The sequence below is a fragment of the Desmodus rotundus genome, chromosome 2 (assembly GCF_022682495.2).
Source record: "Desmodus rotundus isolate HL8 chromosome 2, HLdesRot8A.1, whole genome shotgun sequence".
Lineage (NCBI taxonomy): Eukaryota > Metazoa > Chordata > Mammalia > Chiroptera > Phyllostomidae > Desmodus > Desmodus rotundus.
Genome location: NC_071388.1, coordinates 39,261,683 through 39,276,798, shown reverse-complemented (window position 1 = coordinate 39,276,798; position 15,116 = coordinate 39,261,683). Strand labels below are relative to the sequence as shown.

General features: G+C 36.0%; 2 protein-coding genes across 2 annotated transcripts in view; one reads left to right on the top strand and one right to left on the bottom strand.

The window, feature by feature from the left end:
- The window catches only part of GNB4 (G protein subunit beta 4), a 39,126-nt gene extending 31,151 nt beyond the window's left edge, over positions 1–7,975 (top strand). The window contains exons 9-10 of the mRNA XM_024563778.4: positions 1,444–1,660; positions 3,886–7,975. Of these exons, the coding sequence (XP_024419546.1) occupies positions 1,444–1,660; positions 3,886–3,992 (324 nt within the window). The 3' untranslated portion in view covers positions 3,993–7,975. The remainder of the gene's footprint in view (positions 1–1,443; positions 1,661–3,885) is intronic.
- Positions 7,976–8,338: 363 nt separating this feature from the next.
- MFN1 (mitofusin 1) overlaps positions 8,339–15,116 on the bottom strand; it is a 32,837-nt gene continuing 26,059 nt past the window's right edge. The window contains exons 17-18 of the mRNA XM_053918111.1: positions 13,420–13,554; positions 8,339–10,580 (exon numbers count right to left, since the gene is read on the bottom strand). Coding sequence (XP_053774086.1) covers positions 10,499–10,580; positions 13,420–13,554 — 217 coding nt within the window. The 3' untranslated portion in view covers positions 8,339–10,498. The remainder of the gene's footprint in view (positions 10,581–13,419; positions 13,555–15,116) is intronic.

Below are 15,116 nucleotides of genomic sequence, written 5' to 3'. Positions count from 1 at the left end.
AAATTTAGCAAGAACTGTGCAGAATCTAAATGAAGACAATTATAAAACTTTTACAGTAAACATTTTAAAAAAATTCCATGTTCCTGAATAGGAAGAGTGTATATTAAAGAAAAAAATCATTTATCCCTCAAACTAAGTTTTAGGTTTAATACAAATTTTAATCAAGACCCAAGTTAATTTTTTTGAGATGAGTCTGAAGAATATGGAGAAAAGAGACGTCTTCATCAAATATCTGTGAAATTCAAGTAGGAAAAAAGGAGAGGACAGACTGATTAGAAGCAGAATAAAGTGTGTTGCTGTGCCAGATAATAAAGTTTACTATCAAGTTATAATGATTTTTTTTAAGTGTGATACAGGTATCCAAAAAAGGACAGATAGAAAACTCAAAATTAACAATTTCTGAGTATATAAGAGTTTAGAGAATTATAGATGTAGCAACAGAATGAGTAGGAAAAAAATTTAACAGCTGGGACAACTGATTAACTATTAAGAAAATTAAATTAGATCCTTACACTGAATGCTGTATATCAAATAAATACCAGATGGGTAAAAATTAAGATGTGAAAAATTATATTATTAAAGAGGGAACTAGAAGAAAATATAATTGAACATCAGATAATAGTCTGGGAAGGACTTTGTTTATAAAAAATTAAATCTCAAAGGGAAAGGTAACCAAATTTGGCTACATAAAAATTAAAAATTGCTTTATGTTTTTAAAAAAGTAAACAATATTAAAAGGCAAATGATAAGGTATAGAATATTTAAAACAAATTTATGTTCTTTATTTCACTCCTACAAATCAAAGTACTAACAACACAGTAAAAACTAAGCAAAGGATATGAACAATTAGTTCACAAAAGTAATGTGAACTAGATAGCCATTAAATATGACAAAAAATTGTTTCCTCTTTATACAAGAGTCAACATAGAGTAGCACCAGTATCTGTGAAAAGGGATTCATAAACTCATGTATAGTTTTGTTAACTACTAGCTTAATTTTATAATCTTGCCTAGCTGGAATGATTCATGTCCTCTTTTATAAAATCTTTCCCATTTATTTCTCATAATTGGATTTTGAAACATTTCTTTTAAGAGCACACATATTTATGGAATTTGAATTCCATCAATAGTAATATTTATATTTAAGTATTTCAATACGACACACGGAGGGCCAGAGCCAATATTTACTGAATATTGCTCTGTGCTAACCAGTAGGCTATGTACTTGGCATAAGTTACTTCATTTAATCCCAACCAACAGTCCAAAGCTGAAACTAAGGCCCAAAGTGTCTGAGAGTCCTCGGTGCTCCACAGCAGTCACCGGGTCTTAAGACAAGTTGGAATTTGGATCTAGGTCTGTTTTTCCCAGTGTATTATTATTACACTGTCTCACATGATTTTCTGTACATGCCTATGGAATAAATGTTTGTTGTTTTCCTTTCTAGTTTTTTCCAAGTGGATATGCCTTTGCCACTGGCTCTGACGATGCCACTTGCCGTCTCTTCGACCTGCGTGCAGACCAAGAATTGTTAATGTATTCTCATGACAACATCATCTGTGGGATCACCTCTGTAGCCTTCTCAAAAAGTGGGCGCCTCCTGTTAGCTGGCTATGATGACTTTAATTGTAACGTGTGGGACACACTAAAAGGAGATCGTGCAGGTTAGTTCCTAAGTCCACATTATGTTTTGGTTTTGTCTGGGAACATGAAGAGGTTCCCATGTGTTGTTTGAGGCCGCTGGACACCCTGGATGTGGGGAATGGCAGCCCAGCGGTTCTTAGGCATGCTCAATGTTGCCCTTTGAGTCCAGTTACAGTTCATACACCATAGTTACATTTCTGTTTTCTGAACAGTTAACATCTAGGTCTGTCCTAGCTGCTTTTTTTTTCAAATACAAGTGAAAGTTTATTCAGGAAGTCAGAGGTAGAAAAAGTGAGCCAGCTGGGCTACATGGGCTCAGGAAATGAGTTACAGAGGCAACAGAAGGGCCTTTGGAGCTTAGGAGAAAGAGAGCAAAGGTACATACCTTGAGGGAAGAAGAGGGAGAAAGATGTGAGAGAGAGCGCGAGCGAGCACAAGTGCACCCTGGGGAAAGAAGGGGTTGGGGAAGGGAATGGGGGACAGTGTGTATGTGAGAGAGAGAGCATGCAAGTGAACGTGCATGTTTTTTTGTTTAATAACTTTTGATATAAAAAAGAACTGAATATAATTCAGTGTGGTCTTTTCAAAACTAGTTTTCTTATAACCTGGACAGGAAACATTCTAAGTGCTGTGGACCATCTTCCTCCTGGAACAGATCTTGTCTGGGACAGGACAGAACTGCTGTCCTCCCTTAGCCGCACACTCTGAGTTTCTGTCCTGCAGCTTCCAAAGTATTAGCATATTCATCAAGTCACTGGGGACTGTCACTTATTACATAGGGCGATTTAATTTTTTTTTTTTTTTAGAATTAAAGTTATACTTAAGGAATCAAAAAGTTCTACATGGCATGTGTCCAAAACACAGTAGTGCTGACAGCAATCCATGTTTTCTGCTTCCAAAAGCAGCTTAACTTTTAGGCATTAACTGCTGAGGGTTTGGCCCTATCATTCCTCTTCCTTCCACATTCCACCCAGCCACATCCTTCCCGTCTTCCAATTTTTCCCACTTTGTGAATTTTGTTTAGATATCAGAGTTTACATAATTGTGACTTTTTTTACAGTACTTAATACTGAGCCATGAGTTATATACTATGGCTTCTTTTGCTATGCATCTTTTTAATATTCTCTAGGGTTAAATTAATTTTTTGGCTTATTCTTAGTTTTGATGTACTTCTCACTAGTTAATCTTCAACCTTTCTGCCAGTTTTGGTATGTCTCAGAGTGGATCCATTTTCATTCGCTGTGCCAGGTATTCGTGGACCTTTTCAATCTGGCAACTTGTTCCCTATAGTTCTAGGGAGGCTGGGGGTGTTATTTAATTGCTATCATTCCTTCTCCGTTGCCATAGTTTTCCATTAACAAAACTAGGAACATTAAAATGCCAACAAATTCACAACTACTAACAACTGAATCTAAAAAACAAGCTAAACAAACAACCAGAACAGGAACAGAATCATAGATTTGGAGATCTTTTGGTGGGGAGGAGGAGAGTGAGGAGGAACATGGTGGAAAAGGTACAGGGAATAAGAAGCATAAATGGCAGGCACAAAATAGACAGGGGGAGGTTAAGAATAGTATAGGAAATGGAGAAGCCAGAGAACTTATATGCCCAACCCATGGACATGAACTAGGAGGGGAAGATTGCTGGAGGAAAGAGAGGTACGAGGCAGAAGGAGGTAAAGGGGGAAAACTGGGACAACAGTAATAGCATAATCAATAAAATATACTTTAAAAAACAAAACAAATGAAACTAAAACTAGATGAGTTTGATGGCTTCAGAAAGTTATAACCAAAACATTCCAGTGTTTGGTGGTTAACCAAATAAAGTAAATAAATCATGTTGGTATTTGTGGAAGTGGTGATATAAGGCAACTTCATTCTTATTTTTGTTTTGTTGTTCTTGTGGAAAAGGGTCTACTTCACTGAATATTTTGTTTTGAAAAGAGCATAGCTCAGTGGCAACATCTGGAGTAGCATGAGCTTATGTAAAGTGATAACGTTTACATGTTGCCCTAGAGATAAGAAAGCGTAACTATGAAATAATTTTTCAAAAATGAGTAACCCAATTTGACACACCTCAAAAATTCATGTAGCACAAAGAATTGCATTTTACTTACATGTCCAGCTTACCCCTGCACTCAGTCTCCAGACTCAGAGGAACTGAGCATAGCTAGATCTTCTGTGCATACCTTTGCTTAATTCTACAACTTGCCATTGCTAACTTTTTCCTGAACTTCATTTTTCAGGTGTTCTCGCTGGGCACGACAACCGTGTCAGCTGTTTGGGTGTGACTGATGATGGCATGGCAGTGGCAACAGGCTCCTGGGACAGTTTTCTTAGAATCTGGAATTAACAGTGCATACAATGTTTCTGTTCTCTGTTGATTTCTGGAAAAATCAGTGCTGCAGCCTAGAGCTGTGAAAAAAAAATTCTACCTTATATTTGCAGTTGAAGATTTTTCTATTGAGATTATATACAAAAAGCAGCTTTCAGTAAAATACAAAACAGAAAAAAAATGATGAAAAAACAAGGCAAAGGTGCTTGCTGAATCAAAAGGACCAGTGTACTGAGTTGAGCTAGTTTACCCTTGAAATTCTGCTTTTACCCAGTTTGTTTCCTTGTGTAGAACAAAATGTATACATTATAGCAACCTATCATGTTTGTGTTTGCATTTTTTAAGAACTACATTTTTAACTTTGTATACATCAGAAATGTCACATTTTTGGCTTTTAATGAGGGAACCAGGCACAGTAATAGAGTATCTCTTATGTGCGTGTCCTTATGATTGAAGAAAGTCTCCTTGAATTCTGACCTGATTGCTTCAAGTTTTAAGAATGCTCACAGGGTAGGTACCTGAGGGGAGTCCTTTTCAATGTCCTTAGTTTCTGGTGCATCTTTTGCCATCCTATCAATTTAAGTAAGTGCTCATTTTCAGCCCTTTGAGGGGAAGATAATCTGAAGGCTAGGGAATAGAGATTTCTCTATGAAACTTCAGACATACATAAGAAACTTTGTAGACAGCAGTAATCACATATAAATGGTTCTTGGCATTTTAAAAAGATTATGATCAAATGACACTTTGAGTATTCCTCCAAATAGCTGGACTTTGCTATTGATTTCATATTCAAGAATTGAGTGTGTAGTCTACTTATTATTCCAGAACATTGAAGAACGTCCGCATTGTCCTTGCATCTGGAGAACTTTTCCCAATGCTCTCCATCAGTATGCGTCTAGAGCTAAGGAAACGTGATGGCATGACTTTTTCAAAGTGTAAAATCTAGCCAATCACTAGACCTGTGTATAGTTGTGACAAGGTGGCTTTATGAATTTATGTTCACCTAATATCTGACCTGATGTAAACTGTCTGTGCCTTCAGATTTTAAGAAGGAAACATTTCAGCTCTGCTCTTCTGTGACTTTTCTTCCCTGAAAACAAAATAACTGGTTTCTAAGTGTTATGGCTGTGCTTCAAAGAATGCCTCGATCCAAGTGACTCCATTTTAAAGCCAAAAGAAAAATTCGAAGAGCAATTCTTAAAGGAGCCAGAGGAAAATACTAAGCAATTCATTCCTCTGCTTGTTAATGGTATAATAATGTGTTGTCTATTACTAGAATGGGCCCTCCTGGATTTAAACAGATACTTTCCCCCTTGGATTTTTTCTCCTACAAATAAATCTAAATGATTGACAATGGAAGATTGTTAGTCTTGCTTGATGGTGCATTGTGTTTTGTTAGTAAACTGTGTCAGTTACAGTTGAGATAGGTCAACTGTAATCCTGAATACTTCCAAATTTTAGATGTCAGTTTTCATTTTTATGTTGTGAATGTGCTAATAAGTATACCAACTATAATGAAGTCAGTTTTAACATTGTTGATATTAAAAAGAGAGTAAAATGAATAAAGGAAGATGAAGATATGGGGCCAAAATAACTTGTAGATGGCAGGCATGAATGTATTTATACAGATTTCTATGAACTTTATCCTATTAATGTTTGTGGACTATTTATATTACTTTGTATAGAGCAGCTCTTTAAGATCAGGCAAAATATTTTAAAGGAATGTATTCACTTCCAAAAGGGGGTGAGGGTTTGCCATATAGTTCAGCAATTCATTCCTAAATCCTAATCAAGAAAGCACTTCTGCCACGTGCAAAATAGAGTATCCCCCTCTACTTTGAAAGTTATTCTAGGAACAAAAAACTTTAATCAGAGAGGCACCCAGACCATAATTCTATGATCTTAAACATGCTGATAAAAATGATTTAATGTTATTAGTTTCTATGCATAGTTTAAAAGCAATTCCTGTGATTAACTATGTATTAAGCAACTAAAACCTACCCAAGATTGTGGCTAATTATATATATGACCCAATGTGACCTCATTACCACATTAACTTACTAGTTAAACCTTTGCTTTCTAATAATATGGGTTCTACTTGCCAAATATTTTTAATTGCAGTGTGAGTTCAGCTGATTGTCTATTTAATTCCGTTGTTCCTGAGACTTCCTGAAATCAAAAAGAATAGTGCAGAACACATAGAAACACTGTATAGTTTGAAGCTTGGTTTTAGAAGACTTAAAAAATATGGCCAAATGTAGTTTTAAGGAATTTGTATTATCAAGAATATTGCAGTTATCTGAGGCCTATCAATTTTTCTTTTTACCTTGTAAGAAACAGGTTTTACTTTTGGACTTTGTTTTCTAAAGATCTGACAAGAATATTTTTAAGGCATATATTCTTTTCTAAAACAACTTAATAGTAACCTGCCCTGTGGTTAACCAAATCGTCCCAAAAACCTGCTCAAAAAGCACTTCCTGCTACCACAGGCTAGGTCCCTCCTTCCCTAGCCCTTACTTCTGTACCTGTGATTCCAAAACCAAGAGTTCCATCTCCACAGAAGCAAAGATTTGGGCTTAATACTTCAACTACAAGGGATACTAGCTGGCAGTTCTCCTTATTTTAATTTAGATTCAGCTGAACTGATTGATAATACTGCTAGTCTCCTAGACACGATGGATGTAGGGGCTTCTGGAATATGGGGTAGACAATTTTAATCTATTAAAAGAGAAATAGATCTTCACTTTTTCAGGTGATAAAATTATTATTGTTAAAAAATACTGTGCAATATTATATAACTGACCTTTTGAGTTCGTAAGATTTACTAATAAATTAAGATCGTCCATTTTAAAAGTGAAAACCTTCAGGGAAGTTTACACTTTGAACACTGGTGAATGTCTCACATTTAAAATTGTTTAACAAAATCGAGTAATTGTGGCTTACTTGTTGATGTATTTAAACTTACGGAAACTGACTGAACAATCTCCCAAGAGAGCCAATCATTATTTTAATAATGAAGATTTTCTTTCTAGGAACTTTAAGGTGTGAGTCAGGATTAAAGCATTTTTTAAAAAATTAATTACCCTGTTCAGCTTCTAGTTCCCTTTTGTGCCGTTGTGGAAAGCAAAATTTTAAACTCTCTCCTCTCCTGTTCGAATTTTTAAAAGACCCACAAGCTAGACCATCTGTCTTGTGAGGAAGGGAGCACAATGAATAAAAGTGACATTTTAAATTAGTTAAGTAGAATGTAAAGTACACTTTTTATTTACTAGTTTTTCTCTTGGTCATTTTGAGTTGCCCTAAATTTAGTGCTGTATTTTAAAATATTGGTGACCATAGGTACTCATGAAAATGGTTTGTATTTGAATGTCGAAGTTAGCATTGTTTTAAAAAGTAATTTATTAATCACAGGTTGATGGTACACCTTGTATTAGCAAATTTGTTTGCATGTTGATGAAATATCCTAAGTCTTTTTTTAAGTTCAATTATTGATCCTGTAAAAGTTATGCTAATGCAGCATTATGAAAAAACTGGTTGATTTAACTGGTGTCAATGTGCCCAACAAAAACCCTGTATCAGACAGTATTTACTTCTTAATAGAACTTCAGAGATATACTTGATATTTCAAGCCTTTTCTTTCTGTTACACAATGGTGCTCTATTCTATTGTTTTCTTTACAAAGCATCATCCAAACACTGCATTTGCATATTCTTACCCAAAGGCATCTACAGCTCAGTGGTTTTAAGCTGGTTAAAATGTTTTTCTTTACCTACAATGGTTCGTACACACTTGTGGCCAATTGACTGGGAACATCAGTAGTAGGATTATGGGAGGGGTGAACGTACTAGACTTTAAACCAAACAGAAGATGGATTTGTCCCAGGATTTAACAATATTCTTGGATCTTCCTTGCAGTGATTCATTCGTTTATTTGTACAGTAGCTCTGTGAAATAATGTTGGCTGTGAACTGATATTGTAATCAATAAAGTGCTTTAACCAGGTTTCATGTGGCATATTTAAGTCCCAGAACTAAACTCCAATTCCAATATTTCATGCTCAGTCCTAATTCCTTTACCTAAGCATTTGTCATGGGCTACAGAGCAAGGAAGAGATCGGAGTGCTCCTGACCTATCCTTTTGTACTATGTTAGCTTACTCCTCAAGGACCATGGGTTTTCATCAAAAAGCAGAATTAAGTCCTTCTTTCTCTGGTGCTCCCTTAGGATAAACCATTCTATTGCTTATAGGATTGATTAGAAGTTTTTACTTTTATCACCACAACCTTGGAGAAGGATGAATGAGGAAGCTTTCCATACGTGGCCAGGCATGCTAAGAGTTAATCCAATCAAAAATGAGGCAGCCCACCCAAAATAGCTTATAGTTTAATCATAAAAATTAAGAGTAAAGCTCACTAAATGCCAGTATAAATGCTACACTGATCAACTATCAAACAAGTTTTATTTTCACCTTGAAGTTTGCATACTTATAAAAAATGTACTTTTGTAAAAAGTTTGAGGTTATACAAACTTTATAAATATTCCTGCAAACACACACAAGTGAACAGTAACTCTGAACTACATCAACAGTAAATTACATGATTTCTGTAGAATTCACAGGCTTGGTTGTAGGTGCATTTAGTTCTAGGCATAAAGGTTGGGTTTCATTATTTTGGTGTTCCATTTCCAACATTCATATATTTTCAAACTTGATCAGGTGGAACTGCATTCACACTGGTGATGGAAAACTTACTACAAATTTATATACCAGAACCACAAGTCCAGGAGTTCCCAAATGTTAGTGTGCCATCGGGATCACCAGGGGGCTTGTTAACAGCAGATTACTGGGCCCCAAAGCTAGTGTTTGATTCAGCATGTCTGGGGTAGGATCCAACAATGTGCATCTCTTACAAGTTGACAAGTATACTGTTGATCCAGGGACCAAACTTTGAGAACCACAGTAGGATACTAATGAGGTGATACCAAACCACTATGCTGTTTCAGAGATTCAAGTACTATGTGTAAAGTTAAGGACTTGAACTTGTAAACTAAGTTAGCAGTACCCAGTCTTAGACATCAATTTTTCATGTTGCAATTGTTACCCAATTCACATGTATTGGTGGCAGGTACCAATTTTTGGTTATAAAGCAACAACAAAAGCTATCAGTTAATATTTATTTGGATTTGACATTTCATCCTATTATCTGATTGGCATAAAAATTTTTTTTGAAAGGCTTCTATGGCCTAAATAATATTCTCCTTAAAATATCCTGAAAAATAGTTTTGCACCTGCTGTGAAAAGACAGAATGGCATCCAGGAGCCTTAAAGGCACAGAAAAGGAAGTACTGAATCTTTAAAGAAAAAGAAAAGAGCCTGAAAAGTTATTCCTCCCACAGAAAAAAAGCATGAATATATGTATTTGGCCAAATGCACTGTGTCCTCTGTAAGTGCGCATTTCTAACAAGCACCCAGGTGATGCTGATTTGGTGGTCCTCAAGGCTACATTTTGCATAGCAAAGCCCTAGAATATCATTTTTAAATGTTTCCATATCAGTTTCAATACGTTTTTAACACAAACACGCACAATACTTGAATCTGTAAATACTTCATTAAGCTAAAAAATACAGTGCTAATTTTTAACCATGCCCTGGCAAATTCATACAATTAAATAAAAGTAAAGCCACCCTGGGGGACAATCCAGCAGTATCCTCAGCAAATACCTTCTGAAGAACAGTTCGTACATGACTATACCCAAAATTCAGACCATTTCTGGCTATTTTATCACTTCAAACTTCAAAGCCAATATAGAAAGCTTTCCTTGCTGCTGTCATCGCTGAAGCTAAAAATGTTTCTTTAGAAACATCAGCAAGCTATTTCGACTCAAACTTTTATAAGAGACTATTTAGAGTAACAAACCTTTACACGCTTTACATCAGTTTTAATGGGAATATAAGGAGTAAAACCCAGCGTATTTATTAGTGTTTTACATACCTGCTACATACCTGCCAGCAAGGCAAAAATGACTGTAACTTGCAAGAGAATACACTCAAGAACATTCTACACTCCTTTTTGGTGGTTAGAGCAATGGAGATATAAAACAAAAAAAGTGACTATTCCCATTAAAGTGACATCAAAAATTAGTTTTGAGAAAGAAGATGAAGGGAGCATTCTCTAACTCCTGGATGCCAGGAAGCAGAGTTTTTCAGAGTCAAAAACGAAGAGAGCCCTAAGTAAGAGCAAGGCCCCACCCCTCAGGGGTCACATAATTGGTTCTGTTGTTTTAACTAATTCATCATTTTAACACAGCAAACAATTTAGCCCATTTCTTACCTAAAAGTGAAACTAAAGAAACATATTAACACTCTTCAGATATGCAAACACCCTGAGATAGATCATTACCAGAATCTACACAAGAATTTGCTGTTTAGTGGGTACAATTCATATTTAAAATAATTTCATAAAAATAACTGTCCCAAATCATCCAAGTTGCATTTTCTCTTATGATGATCACCAAAGCAATCTCTATTGTTAAGACGCTTCTTCACTGCTTGAATGTAGAAACTGCTTAGTAAAATTCTCCAGCTCATTTTTAAGTCGAACAGCTTTATTTCTATTTTAAAAAATAAACAAAATACCAAAATAATTATCATTAAGGTCCATTAAAAAAAAAAATGCATCCTATCCAATCTTAAAAATAAAAAACCCACCAGTCTGCTGCTGCTGCATTTAGCTAAACTCAGACTAAACTATGAAAACCCTTTTAGAATACTGTATGTGCTACTGCAGCTTTGCAGTAAACAGAGTCCAATGTTCAGGACTTCAAAGAATGAAAAGTACAGGAAACAGTGGTCCTATCACCTTACATGGGAGATAGAGCCTAAGTCACATACCGTCATAATTGTCCTTGAATTTCCTTTAAGTTAAGCATAAAGTATAGAATAAGTGCTTTTATATATGAACCATGGTATACCAAAATATTTTTTTAAAAAATGCTAGAACCAAACTTGATGCAGCCAAACGTCCATAAAAAGAGGAAAACAGGAACTAAAACTGACCAAGGAATACAGATTTGTGTCTCCCATTCTCATATTATGCCAGGGCACACACACATACTTGAATGAGTACATGCTTGAGGTCATATAAGTTACATGTACATATGAATATCACTGCAAAGATTGTATTTATTATTTTTTCTTAGAGGGGAAGGGAAGGAGAAAGAGAGGGAGAGAAATATCAGTATGTGGTTGCCTCTTGCGAGCCCCCTACTGGGGGACTTGGCCCACCCAGGCATGTGCCCTGACTGGCCATAAAATGAGCAACCCTTTGGTTCCCAGCCTGCACTCAATCCACTGAGCTACACCAGCCAGGGCTGGACAACTCTTCTGAAGTACCAGGGCAGTTAAATTTTATCTGAATGGCTGAGCTAAATCCAGTAACAATGGAGATTCCAATCATGGTATTTTTTTTTTTTTAATTTTTCTCTTAGAAAAAGGATAAATTAGCAGATTAAAAACAGTCATACTTACTCAAAATCAGAAAATCAGATTCCAGCCAAAATCAGAAAGGTACGTAAGTGCCAATTTTTTTTTATATTATGTTTTGCCATAACATAAAAGATGAAAAGACTATTTAATAACCTCCCTAGATTAAAAAAATACTTCTACGGGATATAGTTTCACCAATTTGAAAGGTTGTATTTAGGAAGATATAACTTAAGACAGGAGCAATGAAACACATGGGTGTGTCTGTGTGTGGGAATGGAGGCCAGGGTGTAAGACACAGGCAGTCATCTTCTCCAGAGATTTTGAGACTGAGGTGCAATGAGAATGTGACTGTGGTTCAGAGCAAGACACCGCGGAGAGACACAACCACAAGTGTTTTAAATACGAGGTCTGTCTGGAAAAAGTCCAGCCATGTAACGAGAATGGTTTGCATTACATCGATGTAACCTGGCAACCAAGCAGAGTGGACTGGAATGCGCACGCATGAATAATGATGACTTCACTGTACTAGTCAGTGTGGGTGGTGGACACTGGTGTATGAGCATGTGGACTGTGTGGCCATCACATTCAAAATGACTGAGAGAGTAGAGAAATGAATCTGCATTAAATTTTGTGTTAAGCTTGAACATTCCTACATGGAAACTATTTGGATGATTCAGAAGGCCAAAAGTATAGGCCACTGGTGATTGGCAGCTTCATCATGGGCAACATACCCACTCATGCATCCTGTCTCGTGCAGTTTTTTGGGGAAAACATCAAATCACCCAGATGACTCAGTCCCATGCAGCCCAGATTTGGTGCCCTGCCATTTTTGGCTTTTCCCAAATCTAAAATTACTTTGAAAGGGAAGAGATTTCAGACTGTCGATGAGATTCAGGAAAGTATGACAGGGCAGCTGAGGGCTAATGGGAGAACTGTACGAGGTCCCAAGGTGCCTACTTTGAATGGGGCCTGAGGCATCATTGTCCTGTGTACAATGTTTCTTTTTTTCTTTTTTTCCCCCCCCATGTACAATATTTCTTGTATTTTGTATCTTTGTCAATAAATGTCTCCATTTTTCGTATTACATGACTGGATACCTTCTGGACAGACCTCATATATGTCCCAAAATTTGGGACACAAGGACATCTCCAATTTGCAGACACTGCAAACTGCTCTTATATGGACAACTGAATGTAGTATGTACCCTAGTAGGCAGCAGCAGGGATTAAATGATGCTTAATGATTCCCTCAGACTCACAGGTGAGCCAGCAGTTGGGTAATGAAGTAGAAACTTAAGAAATGCTAAGTATAGACAACATGGCAAAACTTCTGGTCTTGTCCCCTAATGCAGAATTTATTTAGACCCCAAAGAATCCATGATAAATGACATTAAACCAGAATTCTGTACTATACTAGGATATATTTTACTTTTATAGCTTCAAATGTAATAGTCCTCAGTGAAAATGGAAGTTCTGGGTCTTAGATATACAGGACTAAAAGTATCGATATTTATGATTACAGAACTTGTGTTCTCAAAGGGGACTAATAATGCCCTGGCTGGGGAGCTCAGTTAAGTGTTGTCCTGCTATGCTAAGGTTGTGGTTCCCTGGCTAGGGCACATACAAGAATCAACCAATGAATGCATAAGTAAGTGGAACAACAAATCAGTGTTTGTTTCTTTCTCCCTCTCTGCCTTCCTGTCTCTAAAATCAATTTTAAAAAAGGTGGGGGGGACTAATGTATCTTAACAGAGTTCTAAGTTTAAATCTAAAAACATCTGTTTATATCAGATGTTTTTTCTTACTGACATTAGCATTCATTGAAATTTCAATAATATGGAAAATTATAATTAAAGTCAACAGAGAGCTAAAGTTTTAATACAAATTCACTAGTGGTTTACATAATTATATTCTGGTTATGAGACCAATAAACATTCATATTACTGAGAAAAAATGGTTCAAATACCTTAAAAGCTTTGAATTGTTTTGTATTTCCTCCAACTGCTCTATCTCTTTGGAAAATCTAGCAATTTCTTCTTCCAGATGTCTTTGAGTAATGTCAACTTGTTGGCACAGGCGAGCAAAAGTGGTTGCCATTTCCCTTAAAATAAAAAACAAGTCACAAATGTCTTAAAATGCATGGGCTTTTTAAAAGATCATATAAAAGGAGGCCACAAGATTAAAATATACTTAAAAAACATAGGTATCAAAAAACAAGATGCTAAGAATGGGATGAGGGAGGTGCGGCACCTCTAAGCCTAATGTGACTGTGGGTGTAATTTTATCTGGCCTCAAGTCCAATGCTCGACAGACAGCATCACCTCTGCTACATGGCTGTGAGTATGAACAAGCTATAAAAAGGCAAAAGATGGCTATATTTCTTCAGAAGCACAGTAAGCCTTACTCTTACCTCCTGCCATAAAAATAATTACTGAGAACAGGAAAGAAAATTTAATTAACACCTGTAACTTAGGCAAAACTACTTTAAATCATAGCAACATTTAATCATGTTTCTAGAACTAAAGGATATTAATTTGTATTAACTTATTTTGTGTGCTAGTTCATATGTTAGCTTTGGCAAACATTATGTTTGTATTTTGCAACTGGGAGCATGCCTAGTAGGTGTGTATCTCTGGAATACAATGAACTGCCTTACTTGTTTCTCTCTGCAACTAATCTCCTGTGCATCTTTACCATGGTCTTTTTCCTTTCCATTCTCTCCCCATTGCAACAATTACCAATACTGAACAAAAGAAGCATCTTTCATTATTTTAATGTTTTATTAATATTTAGCTAATATTTTAATTGAGTAATTAGTTAACGTTCTCTCCATTAGAGTGTGACATTCTCTAAATAAAGGATCAAGTTATTTTTAACTTTTTATTAGACATTATTTCCCATAACGTCTAGCATAGTTATTGTCACATGGTAGACAATGAATAAATATTTTATTATCAGATGAATGGAAAGCTTCATTAACTTTGTTTTTATGTATGTGAACCTCAACTGACTTCTACTGGAGACCCAGCTATTTTCACTAGAGGAAAGATCTTCCTTGATGTAAAACTAAACCTATTATATAAAATCTGAGCTCAGTAAATATTTGGTAAATGAATAAATGAACTAATTCAGTAGTCTCAAGTCCATTCCCTCATTCTCTCTATTCTCTCTAGCTGTTAGTACAGGCTTTCGTCTTATGTCTGAAACATAATCATTTCCCAGCAAATGCTGGTCTCCTTAATCTAAACCATTCTGTACACACTACACCACTGCAAAGCTATTTGTTCTATAGCTATGTATTAATGATATCACTTCTATGTTTCCTAATTATCTAAACCCCTGTCCTATTGTTAGGTTCATACTTGAATGTACTCCCATCCCCCCATACATACGCAGCTCTCACTAAAATTCTTTCATGTTTCTAGACACATTGCTTTCCCCCTACCCTCTTGCCTTTGGTTTTGGCCGTTTTCTCTGCCTGCATCTTCCTATTCTGCACATTCTACGCCTCCTCTAGAAAAATTTTATTGATCCACTAACCTTCATGATTTCAGATTCTAGAGCCTCACATTATGAGGCTCTAATATTACTTATCACTTTCTACCTTCTACTGTAATTCTGTACATTATGTCTTCCATTAAATTGCAATCATCTTAAACTCAA